We start from the raw sequence: 22,491 nt of genomic DNA, 5'->3' as shown, positions 1-22,491 counted from the left end.
CATAGGAAGGATGGTAACTAGTGGTGAAAGGACTTTAAGCCATGCCATATGAGACTACATTGAAATAACTGGAGTATATTTAGCTTGGAGAAAGAAAGATTCTATGATAGTTGAAGGACTATCATGCAGAGAAGGATTAATTAGATTTGTTTGGTCTAGTAATGTAGAAGTGATGAGATAAAAATTGGGGTGATGCAATGTAAGGAACAATTTATTTATCAGAGCTATTCAAAAGAAATTTGTGTTCTGTAGAAGGAGACTGGATGACCATTTGATGGCAGAAATGTAGAAATGATTACTATTCAGTACATTTTGTATTAAATAACCTCTGGAGTTTCTCCTGACTGACATTTTATGAAAAATTAGAAATATTTATTGAGATTCCACCTTTTTGAGTTATTATCCTAAACACTGTATAAAATAAGTGTTGCTTGAGTCACAACCACTGCACTGCAGTTTGTGCACTGCAGAAATTTATGATTAAGTTGAAGAGGTAAGGCATTTAAACATGAAAAAAATGAGAAGGAAGCATAAGAAAATACCTAGTGAATCAAAAAGATAAAATTGTAGTAGGTAATTTAAACTTATTCTTTAAGAGATGAAAAAAAAATACCATATGGCCTCAAAAATGTCCAGATGAATAGATGGAAAATCCATTATGAGCCATTACTTGAACCTGGAATGTTTTAAATATATCTATAAATGTAGAGGCTAACCTCCAAAAGGACAATAATAACCATGTATATTTTCCTTTATGCCAGCATCAGAGACAATCTACTATGTTGGATGAAGTAAATGTCTGACCTTCCATGATAATTGAATTATACTGAATAGCAGATAACTCTCATTGGCTTTTATTCATTCATTCACTCACTCATCTAGTCATTCACTGAGCATCTCATGAATTAAAGGTAGACCTACTCTGATACTGAGAAATCATAGCCTGGTCAGAGAAAACATGAATCTAAGAGTTAATTGTAAAAGATCCATTTTAAATCTCACGGGCAAATCTTGGGAAGGGAAGGTGGGGGAATCTGACAAAGAATAATGAGAAATCTATTTCATGAAGATATGTGTTAAGCCAAGCCCCAAAGCCATCTTTCTTTGTATGTAGAGAGGCTAGGATTGATGTAATTTTCTCTAATATTAATTGATTAGCTAACTAATGTAGTTGCAAAACAATCACAAGTTAAAAGGGAATTTTAAATTACTATTTGATTTTTTTAAAAAAAGACCCAGTTTACTAGTTCAAATTTCACTGCATTTTTCAGAGCTAACATATCTTAGGGGAAAAGGATGGAATCATTTGTAAAAATATAGAAAGTTTATGGAAAGCAGAAGTGCCTTATGCCAAAAAATGGTGGTAATTGGTGAACTAATATATATGAACTAAACACATTCTCTTTTGAGTTCAGTTTGGGCTTTCAATTCTTTCCAAAGTAGTCTCTTTTTTGGAAAATCATACTGCCTGATTCTTGTGCACCACATGTAATAAAACTTGTTCATCTTCATCAAATGAGATTTCTGTAGTACTGAGAATATGTGTGGCATCAAGAAAAAAAGCCTTTCAGGACTTTTCTAATACTAGGTGCCATCAATTTTCATGTGTGAAGAAAGGAAAGGGTATATTAAAACATTTTTCTTCCTGAATACTTTCACCATCATGGTTAATAAGGGCAGCCCTGAACACATTGAGTGGGATCAATTTAATTTCAAGCTGCCTTGCAGTTCACCTTTAGATTTCATTTTGGTCAGAAAAATCTCATGACCTTTATATTGTATAAAAAGAGGTACAGATATTCATCTCATTATTTTGTTTTGAAGTTAGCTCAGACTAGTTGTAATGGTTTCCTGGAGGCTGTGAACCCAGTGAAGAGAACCCAAACTTGGGGACCACATTTTTCACTACAGTGACCCAGGAGTACTTTGTCCTCAGCACAGGTTCCCTTTATGCCTTAATATAAACTTGGCTGATTTATTTATTTATTTATACTTTTCGAGCAGGGTCACTGAGAACATGACCTTGTTCCCCATATAGCTAGTCCACTCAGGTTCAAAATTTCCTTGGACCCTCTCTTTGAACATCTACCACCCCATTCCCTGCTTTTACTATTGATTTTTTTTTCTGTTGCACTAGGAACTCTACCTTCCCTTCCTTCTTTTCTTTCCTTCTATAAATAAATAGGTAGAATTCTATATGTTTTCCCAACTACTGTTTATTCAAAAGAAAAAAAAAACATTTATTTCAAGAATAATGCAGAGGCTGACTATATCATATTTGCTTATAAAAGAAATCATATAAAACATATAAAATCACAGCATCATAGATTAGATCTTTTAGAGATTTGGAAGTCATAAAGTAAAACTCCTCATTTTACAGATGAAGAAACCAAGAACCAGAAAAGAAAAATAATTTATTTAAGATCATCCTACTAGTAAATGACAGATCAGTGACTTAAATTCAACCTTCTGACTACAAATCCATTGTTCTTTCCGCTACTCTATGCTGACCATTACCAATTGGGAGTTACTCAATTATGTTATCTAATTCTCTATTGAGTCAGTGTCCTGTTTTTCAACCCCAAAATCTGATTTAGCATTTTTCCAATTCCACCCCAGATTATTATCTTCATGACTTCTGATCATGCATCACCTAAACATTTGCATGATCACTTGAGCAATTTGGGACTCAGTTTCCTCATGTATAAAATGAAAACTGAATGAAATCCCAAAGTGTTTTCAGCTCCACAACCATAGTTTCCAGTTCATATGCACATATTATCCATGGGTAAACAAAGGTCACTAGCCAATCTACAATTCTCAAATCTCACACACAGAGAATCCTGATTACTGGTGGGCTTTTGGTGCTATGAACACACCTTACTATTTAGCCATTATTTAAATAAATTCATTCATCCAACCTCACCTCACATACTCCCATACCATACAAACCAACTCACATATCAAACCAAAGTGAAGAGACTATTATTAAATCATATTAAAAATTAAAATAAAATTTGAAAAATACTAATTGAGTTTTCCCCACATGTCAAGAAAAAGAATAATTCAATTTGTCACCCAAGTCACCTCTACTAGTTTGTTCATAGAAGATTTATGTATACCAAAAAGTTCTTAAAATTTTTGATCTCATGTCCCCTACATAATCTTAAAAATTATTGAGGCCATCAAAAAACTTTTGTTTATGTTTAATTACAGCTGTTTATATTTATCATGATCAAAATTTTAAATGACAAATTTTTAAATATTTAATTATTTTGCTAAAATAATGATAAATACGTTACATGTTAACATAAATGATAATGATTGATGATAAATTTTATGGAAAACTACATATTTTTAGAAACAAAAAAATAGGGATAAGTAGTATTGTTTTGCATATTTTTCAAATCTTTATACAATCTGATTTACTAGTAGACAGATGGATTCTCATATCTGCTTCTACATTCAATCTGTTGCAATACAGTATGTAGTTTTATTGAATTACATGAAGAAATGCCAGTCTCATATAGTTAAGTAGTTGAAAAAGAGAGGAGAGTTTTAACATTATTATAAAAATACTTTTGACATTATAGCCTCCTTTGAAGTGCATTTTGAGAACTGCTGATCAAAAAGTCAATTTCCAAGTAAAGAAGGTACTCTATTCAAAGCAATCCCAATAGACCTGGGACAAAAAATACCATCTGCATCCAGAAAAAGAACTATGGAGATTGAATGTAAATCAACACAGGATACGTTCACTTTTTTCGGTATTTTTTTCTCTCCCACAGTTTTTCCCTTTTGTTCTGATTTTTCCTCTCCCAACATGATTCATAAAGCAATTTATATTAAAATAAATTATTAATTAAAAAAGAAGGATATTTTCATTTCATAAGAAACACTTCTGAATTTTAATAAATCTTCACTAATTCTTCTGGTTTCCTAGCTAATACACTAACTAGACCTTTACTATAAGACATATTTCTTGTGGTGATTATCTCTTTGCAAACTATGAAATTGCATTCCATATAGCTGGACAATTCACCTACCTCTTTGGGCAAAAGTTGTTGGGTTTGTTTTATTGTGGTTTTTTTTTTGATTGTCGTTTTTTTTTGTTTTTTATATGTAAAATGAAAGAGGCCAAATAATAATTATTTACAGAGAGAATCAATGTGTGGAAGGCATTTTATATACATTTATCTCATTAACACTTTATAACGTCACTATGAAGTTATTGCTATAATACAATTAAGGCCCAAAGATCTTAAGTGACTTATCTAAAGTCATATAAACAGTAAATGTTTTGAACCCAGGTATACTTGACCCCAAGTTACAGCTCTCTATGCAATATACCACACTTTCTGTCATGTTATTCCCAAATATTAATTGGTGATACTGTATTTATAAAATAGATATTTACATAGTTTTAAACATTTTCAAAGCATTTGATAACAATTTTCTATATCGACATGTACCATAATCTAGTTAGCTGGGTTGAATCTAGATACTGATTGCACATTGGGCCTGGAATCAAAGAGACTAGAGTTCAAATCCAAATTCAGATATTAGTTGTGTGATTCCAAGGAAGTCAGATAGACTCTGCTTGCATCAGTTTCTTCAATTATGAAAAGGAAGTAATAATCGAACCTGCCTCCCAGGAATAAATGAGATAATTATAAAGAGTTTAGCTTGTAAAGAGTTCCTAGAAAAGAACAAGCAATATATAAATATTAGCTATTATTAGGTATAATACTCATCATCATCCTCATCATCCTCTCACAGATTTGGGAGTCTGGCTCTAGAAGTATTATTATTCCCATTGTCTAGATTAGGAAACTGAGGCTCCAAGGGCAACGGCAGAATTCAAATTTAAATTATCATCACTTGAAATTCAATACTCTTCATTGCTTTTATGATTCTGGAAATTGAAAATGTTTCCTTTATTTCATCCTTTTATCTTTTTTTTCTTTTGTCTTGCTTTTCCTTTTTTTTTTCTTTAATTCTGTTCTGAATCTGTGATTTCATTCCCGTATAGAAGTCCAAAACTTCTTTCCACTAAGCTCTCCACTAAGGCACATCTGAAATGCACAATGCACAGTTTATTTTCAGCTTAAAGTCTTTGATTTGACTATGAGCCTATATACAGTATATGGCATTGGTGAGAATTGAACCCAGGTCTCCTTGAAGGTAAAGTGGAATTTTGGCCTCTAGTCCATGCTGGCTTTCATTATATACTTCCTTGAAAATAATCTCTTTTCCTTTCCTTATATTAGATCTTTGGATCATAGATCTAGAATTAGAAAGAATTTTGAAGGCCATCTAATCCATGCTCTTCATTTTCCAGATGAGACAACTGAGGTCCAGAATTAGTAAGGAAGAGAAAAAACAAGAATTTATTTCCTTGAGATCTAGGAAGTTTTTCTTTTAGAAATTTAAAAACTCTAAAAAGTGATAGAATAGGAATGGAAGGTATTTCAGGCCCAAGAAATATTGATGGCAGAATTAAAGAACAGTGGGAAGGCTGGCTAGAATTAAAAGAATAGGAAATGAGGCAACATCAAATAAAGTCAGTATTTAGAGAATACTTATTATGCACAAAACACTATTAGTAAAAATAAGTTGGTCTCTTGTCAAAAGAGGCTTACAATGTAATTGAAGGGACAAAACACTACTACCTAGAGGCATCTATAGCCAGATGTTTAGAAAAGAAAATTTTGTTATTCTTCATTCATTTTATGTCTGACTCTTGAGGACCCCTTTTGAAGCTTTCTTAGCAAAGATACGCAAATAGTTTGCCATTTCCTTCTCCAGTTCACTTTACAGATGCGGAAACTGAGACAAATAGGGTTAAATGAGTTGTCCAGGATCTTGCAGTTAGTAAGCATTGGAGTTAAGATTTGAACTCAGGAAAATGAGTTCTCCTAACTACATACCTGGTACTCTTTCCAATGCACTACTTAGCTGCCCCAGAAAAGAAATGAAAGATATCAACAAAGCATATTTTCAGAGTTTCAGAGAAAAAGACATAGAGAATCAGAGACAAGAGAGGAAGAAAAGAAAGAAACGGAAATAAGAGAAGGAAAGAGGGCGGGAGAAGGAAGGAAGGAAGAGAGGGAGATAGGGAAGGAAGGCAGGAAAGATAGGGGTGACAGAAAGAGGAAGTGAGAGAGAGAGGGTTGGGAAAGACAGGCAATGACTTTTTATTATACCAGGAAAAACCGATTGCAAGGATACTGGTGGAGAAATGAACAAACAAACAACAATAACAAACCAGGTGATTAGATACAATAGTGAAAGTGGAAAATGGCCAGGAGAAATTTGAATAAAGAGATAACAACAAAAGATATAGTTATAGATTGAAAAAAAAATCATTCATCAGTGCACTAAATAGAAACATTTGTAAGAATGTAAAAATTTTCCCATCATAAGATAGTCTGTCATTAATGATTTTTATCTTTGTAGTCTATAAAGACTATGAAGATTTATAGTTTCCATAAAGATGGTAGAAAGATTCAGTCTTAAATCTGACATAAGAAGAACTTGTCGAGCAGCAAATTCCATAAGTAGTAATTTTGTAAGGTAGGAAATAAGAATAATGATTTCCATTTGATTTAATATCTCAGAAGGGATTATTTTTTAATGGAACATATGCAGAATAGAAGAACATATCTTATTCAGTCTTAGCACCATAAAACATTATGTTATATGGAGGATATAAAAGATTGAAGGGAATCATCACTTGATTAAAATACATATACATTATATGTTTATGCACTTGTACTTTTACATGTTATATATATATCTGTTATATACATATCTGGATAGACAGACAGAAATATACCTGACAAAGTTAATTACATATCCAGTACAATCTCAAAGAGTTATTTCTAATCTTTAATAATTAAAATATTCCCTGTGGAGAAAACTTTAAATATGTTCCCTCCATTTAAAGTCTGTGAATGGAAGAGTATTACAATTACTAATAGGCTGGTTTCTTAGTTATTAGAAACTTAATTAAGATATCTACAAATGCCACCTATATACTCTTAAAATCATTCCACCGGTTGAAATAAGTATCACACAGACAATGCCCTCTTAGAGACAACTTCTTTCTGCTTATCTTTGGCTATATAGACACATTTTAAAAACCCTTCCAATGTATTTTAGTATGGAGGACCATGGCATAGCATAAGCTGTTCAAGTTAGCCTTTAATCCTCCAATTACTGAACAATTCCACTTCATATCTGTCATACAAGGGTCACATAGTAATGAGCATAGAAGTTTCTCATCTGTGGAATGATATGTGCCTAATTCCATTTGCCTTTTATGAGATATATTCTGATTTGGATTTTGTTGCATGGATTAAAATGTTTACAGAAATCATTTTAAATAGACAAATAATGCAAGATAAATCAGAAAGTAAAGTAAAAAATAAGGTAGATGTCTGTATGTGTGTGTATGAGAGACAGAGACAGAGACAGAGAGAGAAACAGAGACAGACACAGACACACAGATTCTCTAAATGATTCTATAGAAATGCATATTTTCCTACATCCAGGATAATTGCCTCAACTTTCTGACATTATTTGTCTAAAACCTATGTCTGAACAAGCATTACAAAGTGGAAAATTGATGTAATTTCCCTATATCATTTAGTTTTAGAACCCACGATTGATGATTTTTCTTTTTACATTCCTATGAAGTTATTTTAATCAAATATTCTAAAATTCCTACTTTCACTGTGGCAGTTTATGAAGATAAGCATTTATTGATAACTAGCTTTGCTACATTTTTTTAAAAATTGAAACATCCATAATATATTGAATGAATTTTACTTTATGGGAATTCCACATAAGATAGGGAAAAGGCACAGGTTGAAATAAAGAATGGGATAATGCATGAATATTATTTGATTTCCTAGTATAAATAATAATATTAATTTCCATTTAAATCATACTCCATACTCATAGTTTTATAGTTATCATTATTAATAAAATAACCCTATTTTAATCAATCCTATTGTTGTCAGCTATGCTGAAATGTTTTTCTTATGAAAAATTGATATTTTTTCTTTAATGTGTTACTATCAATTATTTTATATAATATACCCATGTTTGGGGAAAAATTATACTACTATGAACTCTCACTTTAATGTAAATTGCACATGATTTATATTTATCCTGTGAGCACATGGAATGATAGAAAGATGGATCATTAAAGAGTTACAACTAACTTTTGGCTGACCCAATTATCACAATCCATTCATTCAGTGATAGACTAGTCAGACCTGGAAGTGGACTTCCTTTTATTGACCTTGACTATGGTAGTGGGAATTGTTTTTAGGACTGTAATTTCACATTCAAAACTGAGTATAGAAAAAGATATTGATATGGAGACAGTTTGATGGTACCGTTGGTAAGACACAAAGCCAATTGAATTGTATCTCTGGTAAAGACAGCAGTTTCTATCTGATATGTACCCACATGACTCTCGCACTCAACAATAGGTATTATTCATAATGTGAAAGATCCTGTTCCAAAATTTTTTTTGATTTTAATGCTGACAGTGAATTTTTCAGTTGCTGTGTTTAAAAAAAATTATTTTTGAATTGTTATCTGTGTTAATTTCTCCACTTCTAGAACTATTTCTAAAAGTGTTAAGTATAATGCCCCAAAATCTATCAAATAGGCTAGACATTTTCTTGATGCAGTAATAGTAGCAGAGGTTTTAGTGATGGGAGAGCACCAAGACACTCTTCCCTTGTCTGAAAGTCTGCAAAAAGTCCAAAATTGCATCATCAGGAAATTCATCATTTTCTAAGTACAAGTTAAATTTTTATAATACATTATTGCCTTCTTCCCTAGTGGGGAAGAAAGTCACATTAGAAGGTATAACTCACAAAGTAAAATGTTAAATTTTGCTATTTCAGGTGTACCCATAATATTTAAGTCAGTTTCACTTTCTACATTTGTCCCTATTGCCAAATCTCAGCATTTGTGTGTTTTGTAAAAACTTGGAATCTTAAAATAATTTATAAAAAGTTATGATTATAAATTATAGTATATAAATGTGTGTCTATTTTTAAGTGTTTAATCCAATTCAAGAAACTTCTCAGCATGCTGACAATATATAGGAAGCTTCAGAGGATGTTTCTTTATAAAGCTTAGGAATAAGTTTGTCTGATGATTGTCTTTTTATTTGGGGATTTGTAAATCCTATGTCAGACTCCACTAATTTTACTTTCTCCATTGGATCCTTTTAGATGTTCTGCTAACTGGTCAGGCACCCAGTGTGAAAGGCCAGCTCCAAAAAGCAGCAAGTCTGATCACATTAGTACAAGTAAGTATTTAAGATTAATGCCCTCAATGGCTTGTAAATCACACAAATCAGATTTTGTTTTTTTGTTTTTTTTTAATATTTTTAGTGAACGATGAGACAGAGGAAACAGTCATTTCCAGGGCATTTGAAGGGGTCTACTGCAGACCAGGTGTTTTTGAAATGCAGCATACTTAGCTTTCCCTCATGGTTTGATTCATCACGAGAATGTCCCTTTAAGCAGTTATATTTCACTTTGAGCTATGGCAGGTGGCAAAGTGCTGACTTTTGCAAACCCAGCATAAGTTTTTCTTAGGAAATGTATGTTAGGTTACAATGCTGTGGATATCTTGACATTATGTGAAAAGATCACTGGGGGAGGGAGAAAAGTCATATTTTATAATTAAAGCAAACTGCTTTGCCTTCTCCCCCATTCCAAACATACATCTTGAAGCGTTGTATAGAATACCTTCTCATTTGATTAATCCCAAAGAGAAGAAAATTAACATCGATTTGCTCATAAAACCTACAGCTGATTTGTAATTTAATCACTTTTAAGGTGTCAATTTTGAAGAGCAATTAAAATATATTCAACCTTCTAAGAGCTTTTCTATAAAGCTTTAGTCTTAAGATAAGCTTTATTGTCTCTTAAACACCATCTAAAACTGAAATTTAACTGTGTAGTCATTTTTTCGCCTTGTCAACTTAAAATATTTCATAGAAGTTTTCAAAATAAAATATCCTAAAATAAAGTTTTCCAATCCATGTGTCTTGTCAGCAATTTGGAACATGAAATGAAAGCATGGGAAACTTTAAAGCAAACATTAATAAATTTGCACTAAAATACTCAAAAGTAACATATTATACATATACAAATGTCTGTGTATATATATATATATTTCATGCTATTAATAGCCTTAAGCTATTAAAGTTATATAGATATACAGAGAGATATATAAATTATAAAAGAAAATGCAAACTACTCCACAAATGGGATCATAAAAAGTTGTACATGACTGAAAACAATTGAACACCATATATGTGTGTGTGTGTATACGCACATACACATAAATATCATATGTATGTGTGTTAATATAAACAGAGAAAGAGAAACTTTTAATTGACTGATACTTGTAAATGGCCAGTCATACCTCTCACTCCTTCTTGCTAGGACCCCAGTTTTGATACCATGAGAATTACTGGCAAAACTGCTTGGCATTTAGAGAGAAAACAAATTCTTTGAGTTCAGAACTAAACAAAGGGAAGAAACTATGAAAAATAGGAATAGCTTAGTACAACACTAGTATTAGTTTGAAATTCCCAGGTATGATCAACATGCGTATATGGCCCTATTACTTCCTCAAAATTATTTTGTGATTTCCACCCCACCCTGAACTCCACATAAAGTTCACAATTTTTCCATTTGCTGCAGTGCATGAAGAGCTATCATTTAGAGAATTTGCATTTGATTGGGAGTGGGGAGATAGTTAACAAGCATAAAAAAAAAGAAAGAAAGAAAGAAAGAAAGAAAGAAAGAGAAAAGAAAAGAAAGAAAGTCAAATTTGTCTCTGGGAAAATTAAGGATCTATCACATATCCACACTTTATAACAAACAAGTATCTAAAATTAATTTCCTACATGGTTTATAAATCAGATTATTTTACATTTAGATGAAATCATCTGCTCTGAAAAAAAGGAGCAATTAGAAGTGTTAGGAAAGTAATGGATAGTTTAAAAGAGTGTGATTTTAGAGGAGATTATGGAAGAAGAGAGTGAGAGTTGAGGACTTTATTTTCTTAAACCTATTGTAGAAATTTAAAAGTATATATATATATATATATATATATATATATGCAGAATGCATTATATAAAGGTATACACATATGTGTATTTAAACAGTCATGTGTATAAACATAAATATTTTGGCAAATGTAAAATGAAGGAAGAGCAGCCTTAATCTTCGAGGTATCTCTAGTTCTAATTGCTGATGACTCCATTTAAGAGTAATTGGAATTAAGCTAATGTTGCCTAGGAGAGGTGCTTCTCTGATAATAGTTAAGAATGTTTACTTTTAGCATGTCACAGTTCTAGCCTAAGTTATTTTGATATCTGTTTTCCTTGAAGTTATATTTCCAAGTAGACAGGGTTTCTAAAGTTCGATTCAATGAAAATGTAACAAATACTTATTAAGTGCCTACAATATAATCCTTGCCCTTAAGAAATTTACATTTTGGGAAAGGGTAAATGCAAAAACCATGTAAAATAAATTCAAAATAAAAATGGATAACATAAAAGGAGGGAAGTGATAAAACATTGTACATTAGAAGGCACATTCATTTGAAGAAATTCAAATGATAGTGTATAGCTTTGGGGATGATGAACTGAGAGGAAAACATGAGTAATGTTGTGATGAGAGAATCTTAAGGAAATAAAGAAAAAATCCAATCTTTTAAATAATCAATACTAACTGCTCTTCCTGCTTTTCAATGACTTTCACAGATGGACCACACCCTTTGTTTTTCTCCAGCCTTAAGATCATTGACCTAGAACTAAAAGTGATTTTAGAGGCCATTGCATCCAACCTCATCCCTTCACTTTAAATGTGAAGTCACTGAGGTACAGAGAGGAAAAATGTCATGTCAGTGTCACAGAGTTATTAGGTATCTGGTATAGAATTTGCCCAGGACCATAGACTTCTAGGTCTAATCCTTTATCCACTAAGCCACAATTCTTCTAATATTCACCTTCTACTCAAACCTATGATCATCCCATCAATTACACTTTGCTAATTCACATTGCAACTTCAAAAGGAGTTGCTGTATACATTTACCATTTGAAGAAAGGCTGCTTCAATGCATGACTTGAAAGGAAGCAGGAATAGATACATTCTTGAGCATCTCCTCCCTTCCACCTTTCTCTAAGGACTCTAAACCTCTCTGAAAATAGCTGGCCATTCTGTTCTCCTGAGAGAATGGGGTACCCAGGCTAGATTTATTTCTATATTCCTCCTATTAGTCTAGGGGATATCAATTTCAATTTCAAGGCAAATGTTGGCATTTTCTCAGTCTATCTCCCTTCATGCCCCTCAAGAGAGATTGGAATCTCACATCCTTCTTGATCCTAGAAACCAGAATCCCCCAAAGAGACTGGAAAAGTTGAGGAAATTAAAGAAACCCCTTCTCTTGTCCTCTTCTGACAATTCCACTCCCACCTCTCAAGAAGGTTTCAAGACATTGATCTCTAATAAGGAAAAAGAACACATCCCATACCAACAGACTTTGAGGTTTGGGTTACAAACTCAATCAATTATATGCACCAAGCCAAAAAATAAAAAATAAATAAGAGAGAGAAATAGAAATTCAGACCATTTCATTCAATGAACATTAGCATGAAATGGGAAAGGTAAATCCATTATTCATTCAGCCATTTTCAATTCTCCTCAATTAGTTTGAGCATCTTAAACATTGAGTACCATTTTACCTTCATCACACATAAGACAGTCTATTTATTTTGCTTAGACTTAATAAAATTCAAGAAAACAGCCTCAGTTGTCCTCTTTAGGTAACCAGGATAGTCAGAAAAGTCTCTTTGGACTTCCCTATATCCTATTTTGCTCTAAAGTAAGACTGGAAGAAGAAATATTTTTGTGGTATGAGAGAATTATACTTAGGTGTGAATTCTTTTTAAGGGTATTTCCCCCCCCCCCACCACCACCACCAATTATAAACTTTCCTTCTACATGAGTTTTTAGAGGTGTTTGTAACATTTCTTCCCCCTAATCAATAGCTTAGCTGAGCATAGTGAAAAATACAATTTCTATTCAATTGTTTCCATAACAACCATCTCTGATCCAGCTGTTCTCCAATATCTACTGCTTTCTTTTAATGAAACACTAGCCCCTTTCCAGTTTCAATGGTTACTGCTAAACTATATGTTATGGGCAATTAAATGAAGTTTCAATGGTGATTTTGACTATATGAAATTTTTAATATATGTTCTGACTTAAAAACATAACCCTCCATGAAGTATGACTCAATGGTTTGTGAAACACAATATTTACTGAAAGCTATTTGGGGGAAACTGTTGTGTAGAAAAAAAAGAAAAAAGAATTCAGATTTTTCAAAAGCTTTACATTCAAATTCTGCTTTTCCTACTTACTATCTATTTGATTCCTAACAGTTACATCTAATCCTCACTTATCTATAAACTAAGGAATTGAATTTATGTGTTTTCTAAGATCCTTTCCAACATTAAATTTTATATTCCTTTGTATTAAGAATAATCCTTTATTAAGTTTGAGCTGTAAGGTGGGTACTTTTATGATTGTTTGAATACTATATTTTGAAGGAAGATGCAGATTATATTGACTTGATCATTAAAGTCAATTAAATTGGCAATTCAATTTAGCTCCACAAACACTTATTAAGTAGTTTTTTATGTATAAAACATTGTATTAGGTGCTACAGATAAAAAGACAAAAATGAAAGTCAGTGTAATTTCAGGGAGCTTATATGCTGTTAGTCAACCTAGTTATCTGCTTTCAGTGCCAAGGTTAGCAATAACACACTCTTGCACCTGGGAAAAAGAAAATGTTTTTGTGTTCTTCTGTTGAAGTAGGATATTGCCCCCAAACTGACAGACCCATTTGTCTCTGATATTTTAGATTGTTTAGCCCATGATGGGCAGGTAAGACAAATAGGCTGACCATTAAAAATCTGTCACCATCACTATAATTTAGGATATAATGTTTATAATTCAAAGCAGTTATATTTCTGTTCCAGTAAATACTTTCCGTTTAATTTCTACAATATTTATAGATATTTTTCTTTCTTTTCCTCTTATAAATAATCACAAAAAACTACAATAAAGGACATTGTTTTTCTCTACTACAGTAAACATCATTGAAGTTATCTTGACTAGTTAGATCACTACTTAACATTCTTGATTCTTCAAATATGAGATTAAACCTATCATGGTAAAGAAGGAGCAAGGGAGCCCTTTGTTTTCTAGTTTAATTAATTAACTTCTCAGCAAATAAGAATGACAGATAACACAGCATTGCAGATGAATCCTAAGCAACTTCCTAAATACTTTAGATTAATGTCTAATGGAAAAAAATATTCTTCACAACTGGTATTTTTAAACATTCCTTAAATCATATTTTAGTGAAAAAATTAATAAAGTAAGGATATTTATAAGTTTCATAATAAATCAACTGAAGTCATGGTTTATGAAGTAACCAAGCTGTTCACTGATATTTAAAACCTGTGAATAAATGTCAATTACTATGCTACCTGCCAAATTTTGTACCATCATTAATTACTAATATATTGCAATATCCTAAAAACTTAGTTTTCTCAAGAACAATTCATTAGTATTCATTATACAAATTAGCAATTTCTTTTCCTTTCTATAATATGACTAAAACAGATACACAAGCTTTATCATTTAAGGAATTGGACAAAGAGAACATGATATTTCTTGCAGTACAAAGGATTATTTTGAGGGGAAATTAGATTAAATGCGCTTTGCATTTTGATGCTGTTGCTGCTGCTGCTATTGCTTCTTTTGGGGAGAGGAGTCAGAGAATATTTCTGCCTTGTATACAGACTGACTTTATCTAAGGGGATTGATGAGGAGGGAATGATGAGGGGAGACCCCGAAATTCTCTCTCAAACTCCTTCAAGGAGAAAGTCTCCTTGAATCCTGGCCTCTGTAAAAGACCCCACCGGGAGGGAAACAGGACAGCTTCATCCTGTTATCCTGAGAGAGAGCACCACCCCCATTGATAACACTCACTACTGATTAAGCTTCCCAGTGAATTGAAGATCAGCCCAGAGACACTCATTCAATTCCAAGATTCTCTATTCTAATTCCAGCTCAAGCTGCACCAGCCCCCATCAAGAGCAACCCCCAGCTTGTAGCCATAAAATGAGCCAACTTGGAGCTCAGTACTTGTAGAGGACCTAATATGCCAAGGAATCTCTCTCCTGGCATAGCAGCAACCTTCTGCCTGCTGAAATGATATTCTCTTTCAGCATTACCTCCTTTTTATCTTTCTCACCTATTTCCCTAACAAGACTCTGTCATGATTTCTCTGCTAGAAACTTTACTTCTCTGCCAGGACTCCTCCACTAAAAACTTTATTTCTTTGCCAGGACCTTGCCACCAAGGAATTCAGTCTTTCTATTTGTGCATAGCAAAGGCTGACTTCCCAATGCCAATAATAAACTTCTTTCACCAGTCTAGCATTTCGGGTTCATAAATTCTTTTACAAAGGACCTCTGTGCTGCCAGAAGGGGGATCCCATTACTCCCTACCCATGCGCTGAATCCTAAGGGGAGTTAGGATAGCCAATACCTCTTCAATTGGTTCCCTGAACCCTGAACTTACCACTAACCTCATCATTTAACTCCCTGACCACCAGGAACCCTAATCTCATCATTTTTGGTTTCCTGTCCAGGAACCCCAAAATTAAACCTCATCAGAATCACTGACAATTTCTCAAAATCAATAGAGTCAAATTTCATCTTCCTTGTCTCTAGCTCCAACTCTTCTTCAATCTTTACTCTTGTATCATTGCATCATAGATGTAGAACTGGATGAGATTTCAAAGATCCAACTCCTTAATTTTACAGTTGAAAAAACGGAATCTCATAGTGATTGAGTGCTTGCTCAGCTTTAGACAGATAATGAATAGCAGAGCTAGAATTCACAATCAAGTCTTCTGACTACAAGTCTATCCAGAGTACCTATTTAACACAATGACCCTGTAGCTACAGGTTGTACATTTGGGAATTTTCTATTTTCTAGTGTATATGATTAGAATATATCTTTAAACTTCCTATGGATTTTGCTGAGGAGACTCTATAGTATCCTAGATTTAATGCAACTAATAAAATGTCAGTAGTTACAGGCTTTCAGAGAGGGAGAGAGGAAGAGAGGAAGGGAAAGGAAGGGAAGGAGAAAGTGGAAAGGGAGAGGAGGAGAAAGAAGAGGGAGAGGAATATTCATAAGAAGAAAAAGAAAAGAGAGAGAAAGAGAGAATCCTCCTAATACCTTAGTTGACATCAACAATAAATATCTTGGTGAAATGAAGGTAGTCTCTGTGGTTAAAGCTATCTTAGAATCATTTGAAATTTTCACATATACAAATTTGACACATACAAAAAATTCTTACCTGAGAAGCATCTCCAATTTTGTACTACTAAGTTAAAAAGCCATCTGAAAACCAAGAAACAGTAGAATTTTGTGTTTTTTATGCAGGTGAAGCTGCTTTATTATTGTAATCATAGATCTAGAGATATAAGGGATCTCTCTCTACTACCCCAACTGTCTCATTTTTACAAAAGAAGAAACTGAGATTCAGAAATATTAAGCCCAGGATCACATAGTAAGAATAAAAAAAAAGGAATTGAACCCAGTCTCTAAGCATTCTTGGACTCAAGGATTAGTGTTCTTTTATTCCTCCCTTCCTGCTTTCCTTCCTTCCTTCTTTTCTTTCTTACTTCCTTTCCTTTCCTCTTCTTTTCTTTTCTTTTCTTTCCCCAGAAATGGTGATGGTAAAAGACCTATTCATGATGTTTTCCTTTCCTTTGAATTCTTAATTTCTTTGTGATATTCTGAGAAACAGTCCCTAAATATTTTTTGAAAATGTAACATTCAGCATCACTTTCTTCAGTATACACTTGGTTAATGAATAAAAATTCCACAAATATCACAAGGGTTGAGGGCAGAGACTCAGGAAAAGTATAAAATACAAAAAATTATTAGTACTGACCCCCATTTGTTTAATACATTTAAAGCTCCTAGTCTTTTTGTGATAGCAAATAATATGTGTATTTATAGCAATATGCAGAGACTGAAACATTCAACAGCTTTTGTAGAAGGAACAATGTATCATACTAGGCACTGGTATAAGGAAATAAATTGGAATATTCATCGAATAAAGATGGAAGGAATTATTTAGGTGGAGGTAGTTTCTTAAAGGGCATCTGTCCTTCAGAAGTCTGCTACATACTTTCAGAATTCCAGCAGGTGAAACAAAGAATAGTTTAGAAAACTTCAAGAATGAAAGAAGTTTGATTTATCTAACAGTAACAAAGTCCTGGACATATTTGTATTTTTTCCCCTTCATATAGCAGTGAATCAAGGTCATCAGCATGTTTATTTTTTCAAATTCTTCAGTGTAATTTTATTTGTATCAACTTTAGATTGTATTTTAGATCTCTCTTTATAAAACCTTTAAATTTATATATTTTTACATAGTTATTTCTTTTTAATCTTTTTTCAGGAAGTATTGCAATCATTGTTCCTCTTGTCCTCTTGGTGACACTAATTACTACTTTAGTAATTGGTTTACTACTTTGTAAGAGAAAAAGACGGTAAGGTGTATTGTTCTATGACTGAAAAATTAGAGGTGAATTGCAAACATGTATGAACGTGTGTATATATATATATATATATATATATATATATATATATATAATGAACCTGCTTTCTATTTTCCTTTTGATAATCAGAACGAGGTGATTCAGTTCATATAAGCAAACTCTTTATATCCCTAATATTTTAATTATCCTCTGTCATATTGTAATATGCTTTTCATATTTGGTTTTAGCTTCAGCTCAGACTCATTGGAAATAACAATAATTTGGCCAGACCCTGTTTTTAGTCTCCTTGTTGGAAATGGAGATTCTGGCAAGATCTGGCGAGATTATCCAGATAAATTGCCCATTAATCTGCTCTGTATAAACCTCCTTCTGTTTCTAGATCACCAAAGATGGGCCAGAAGTGACCTATGCAGAAGCTTGTAATATCTGGGACAGCCATATTTTTTCACTAGTGAACCACATAATCATAAGTGGTGATACATGTGGACTGCATTGATTCATTTGAATGATCATTGTAGTCAGGTTAATTCACAATGACTCACTGACTGAAAACTGTTAGCATGGTCCCTGGCAGTGGTCAGTTATATAAATGTAGTGGTCTCCACATGGTTAGGCTAAACTGGCTACTAGTTCATTTTTAGTAGAAATTAGGTAGTTGTCTAAGTATATTTTGCTAGGAATCTCACATAGGCTTTACCTCAGGGTAAGTTCAATTGTATTTGGCCTTCTGGTCAGATTTTGATTGCCCAAGAATTATGCAGAATATTCCAAAAGTCTTAGGGCAGTTTTAAGCTTAAATAGCTTATAGCTTTTAAGATATTACAACTATGCATAAAAACAGGCATGCATACATATGCATATGTATGAATATATATATGTACATATAATATTCACAAAGAACTATATAAATCAAAAAAAAAAAAAAAGTTGAGAATGACTAATTTAGAAATGTAATGACCTACCACTACAAAGGTAAACAGAAGCCAGGAGAAACCTTAGTCAGAATAGTGCCTGTAGTATTGTTAAAGAAAAAAGAGAGAGAGAGAGAGAGAGAGAGAGAGAATTTATTCATATGATTTGGATAGTAATATTATTCTTTTATAAATTTCCCTTCACTACTATTTGGTAGTAATAATGAAGTAAACAGTCTATTTTTGTAGCCCTCTTAGAGAAAGATAAATATAAAAATGGATGTCTTTTCAATAACTAACTTGGAAAAATTAAGAATATCCTTAATGTCTTATTAGAATTTTTATATTTTCCCTAATTAACAAATAACCCATCATTCACTAGGTGCAAATGTTTCAAAATGTTCTTTCCAAGACTATATTAAATGCTTAGATGTAAAGATAAGCTCATTAAGTATTTAAAATAAAATACTTCTGTCCATTTTGCTTGTGATGTTTTAAAGGTATGCTCAATTCTGTTGTTGCTGTCATTACAGGACAAAAACAATTAGAAGACAGCCTATTATCAATGGAGGAATTAATGTGGAAATTGGCAATCCATCATATAATATGTATGAAGTTGACCATGATCATAATGATGGAAGTCTTTTAGATCCAGATTTCATAGTGGATTCAGCAAAGGTGACATCATTTTCTTTAGAGGGTAAAAAAATGTGGTTTTATATTCATGGGGCCTTAACTTTTTCTACATTTCTGAATTTAAAGATACTTCCTTTTCAATTGAAGATATCAAATAATGTGAAGAACTGTTGAGTGTTATATTTTTCTTCCAAAGGAAAATTTGTAGGGATTCATTAATTAAAATTATAAATTGCTTTTGAAAAGAATAAACATTGGGGGCAAATACTATGTTGCAGGCATTATTTTAAGCCAAAAAAATGTTTGTTTTTATGGAGTACTATTATCGAACTCATCACATAATCTTTCCAGTCTTCCTTTATCCAGGTGACAAAACTGACATTCCTAATGAACTGAATTGGTCAAAAGGAAACTGGTTCTATGTCCACAAATTGAATTGAACTTGAAATAGAACATTTGTCTCTTATCTTTAAGATATTATCTTAGTTTATCATGATAACTTAGTTTATCATGTGTATGCCTTTTATTAATCATTATTTAAATTGTTAATAAAGTAAATAAAAATAGACTCACCATATTTTAGGTTAAAAGAGGGAGAATTTAGACTCTGGGTCTCTCTAGTGTCTCTGTCTGACTCTCTGCCTCTCTTTGTCTCTGTCTGTTTCTCTCTGTCTCTCTCCCTCTCTCCTCTCTGTCTGTGTCTCTCTGTCTCTCGCCCTCTTTCCCTTCCTCTTTCCCTTTCTTCCTCCTCTCTTTCTCATTTTGACACAGAACTAGTTTTCCCTATTTCCATATTCTCTGAATTTTCCCATTTCTTTCTTTCATGGCAATAATAGGATATGGGATATGAGTATCAAGCTGACTAACCAAACCTTTGAACTTGATTAATTTTAACTGACAGCATCAAGTTCAAGGGCAATTCTACCTCTTTGACCTAGTTCTAATCAATCTATTCTAGCACTTCTTCTTCTTAAAAAATAAGATGAGAGCTCCTCACAGAGGTGATGTTCAGATGCAATTTGAGTAGAATCTGTCAGAATTAATTAAATGGCTGATTATCCAGAAGGGTTAATTAAATGGCTGATTATCCAAAATGGTTCTACTAGCAGGACTTCCCAAAGTGAAGAGGTTTTAACTGGGAGATGCAAGCACATTATTCATAGATCTATAAAGGGGTACATTATTTCCTAGGAGGATAAAATAAAAATTGAAAAAAAAATCTCTTGGAGATCAATATCTCCAAAGGTGGGTTGGAGATAGCAAATGAAGCAATTGGTGAATATTAATATTTGAATGATAGTACAGAGCTTCTCTTGATAAAAACAACATGTGCTGTGTCTTATGTTAAATAATAGTCTAAGGATAAAAATGTTATTTTTGTGATGGGAAAAAAAAAGAATTTTTAAATGTAATGGGAGGGGAGATACAATGTTTAAAGATCAGAAACTAAATTTATTTATTTATATGCAGGCCAGATATATAGGGGGAGGACCCAGTGCTTTCAAGCTTCCCCACACAGCGCCACCCATCTACTTAAACTCTGATTTGAAAGGACCACTAACCACAGGGGTGAGAGACAAAAATTCATCTTTCCATTTCCATTCCTCTTCATAAGCCAAGACTATTTGACTTTGCAAACTCATAGCTCTTTTTTGACTTTTTAATTGAAAAATTATTCCAAAATATAGAGATTTTAATTGCTTAGAACTAATTTTTTTATATTAATGGAGATTTTAAGATTTTCCACAACTCATTAAAGAAAAATGAGACTTCTGTAGCAATAAGAAAATGTTATAATGGGCATTTACAAATGTATCATAATGAAGAAAAATGATGTATCATTTCTTAAAAATTTAGAATTTCGGGCCAGAAATTTAAGGTGAAAAAATTAAAATGCTTAATCTTTAGTATTCATTTACATATTATTATAGATTAAGTTCAAATAACCAAACTGCATAGAAGCATGCTGCATACTTTAGAAGAGAATCATCTATTCCTCATTTCCATATTTTATGGTGTCACTATTTGTTTCTTATCTCATTTGTGTCAAGTGATTGTAATGATCTTATTATGACAAAGTACATGGATTAAGCTTGGCATAAAATATAAAGCATTGTTATTATTGATCCTTTTTTAAGTAAAATAATTATATTTACACACACACACACACACACACACACAGCCAGAAACTTCAACATGAAAGATTAGCATATTTATTTCCATTTTGAGATTTCTGTTTCTATAACTTAGCAAAAAATTGGTACCTAGCAGGTGCTTAGTAAATGATTGTTGAAAATAATAAGTATGATTTAGCATTAAAAAACCACATTCTATGCATCAGGCATAGTAATAGTACAGGCATAGCAATTTATAATTAATATCTAATTTGATCCTCACAACATCTATAGGAGGTAGATTCTATTATTATCCCCATTTTATAGATAAGGAAACTGAGTCACAGAAATTGAGTGACTTGCCAAACATCCCAAAACAAGTAAGCATCTGAGGCTGGATTTGAATTCAAGTCTTTCTGACTTTCTGACGTCAGGTCAAGTGGTCTATCCACTGTGCCACCTAGCTGCTGAAAAAATTATTATGTAAAGTAAATCTATAAATTTTAGTGAAGTTATAATGTACTTATGACAATTTTGGAGGTAAAAATGTTTCTGTGAATCAGTTTTAATGTGTCCTTAATAATACTTTGGAAACAGCCCAGCAAATTACTTTTATAAATAAGAGTCTGTAGGTAAAACAATAAGGGTCTGCATAGAACTATAACAGCTTTGGCTACAAAGCTGTTCATTTATCTATACAGATGTTCTGATTTTTTTAACTTAATGATAAGAAAATGCAAAATAATAAGTGAATAAATGATTTTTCTGTTTTTGCAGTTGTTGGCTGAAGTTAATGACTACAGGTACTATAGCCAACCAACCATTCCTTAGAGACCAGTTTAGTGCCTCTGTTTGTATCAGTTATATAATCTATTGTTTTAGTTGCAAAATTAGTCATCATGAAAACAAGAAAATTAAGATAAAAAAGTATTCTTTCCCCTTAACTTCACATACAAGTAGCTTATAGGACTCTGTCCAAAAGATGCAGGTTAGAAGAAAAAGCCAGGATTTAAAACCTCTTTCTGGTGTTTCTAAGTGACTGAATGGTTAGCATCATACTGACAAAACATTGAGATAGTTGATTGAATTTTGAGTTTAAATAATGTCTTTTTAAAATGAAACAG

The 22,491-nt window shown here is 32.5% G+C and overlaps 1 protein-coding gene across 1 annotated transcript in view; it reads left to right on the top strand.

The window, feature by feature from the left end:
- LRP1B (LDL receptor related protein 1B) overlaps positions 1-22,491 on the top strand; it is a 2,378,573-nt gene that overhangs the window by 2,353,559 nt on the left and 2,523 nt on the right. Inside the window, exons 87-90 of the mRNA XM_031963676.1 lie at positions 9,261-9,337; positions 17,607-17,697; positions 19,151-19,295; positions 20,724-20,822. Coding sequence (XP_031819536.1) covers positions 9,261-9,337; positions 17,607-17,697; positions 19,151-19,295; positions 20,724-20,822 — 412 coding nt within the window. The remainder of the gene's footprint in view (positions 1-9,260; positions 9,338-17,606; positions 17,698-19,150; positions 19,296-20,723; positions 20,823-22,491) is intronic.

Source organism: Sarcophilus harrisii, chromosome 3, assembly GCF_902635505.1.
Source record: "Sarcophilus harrisii chromosome 3, mSarHar1.11, whole genome shotgun sequence".
NCBI classification, from domain to species: Eukaryota; Metazoa; Chordata; class Mammalia; order Dasyuromorphia; family Dasyuridae; genus Sarcophilus; species Sarcophilus harrisii.
Note: the sequence above shows the minus strand (reverse complement) of the source record. Positions and strands in the feature narration are given on the sequence as shown.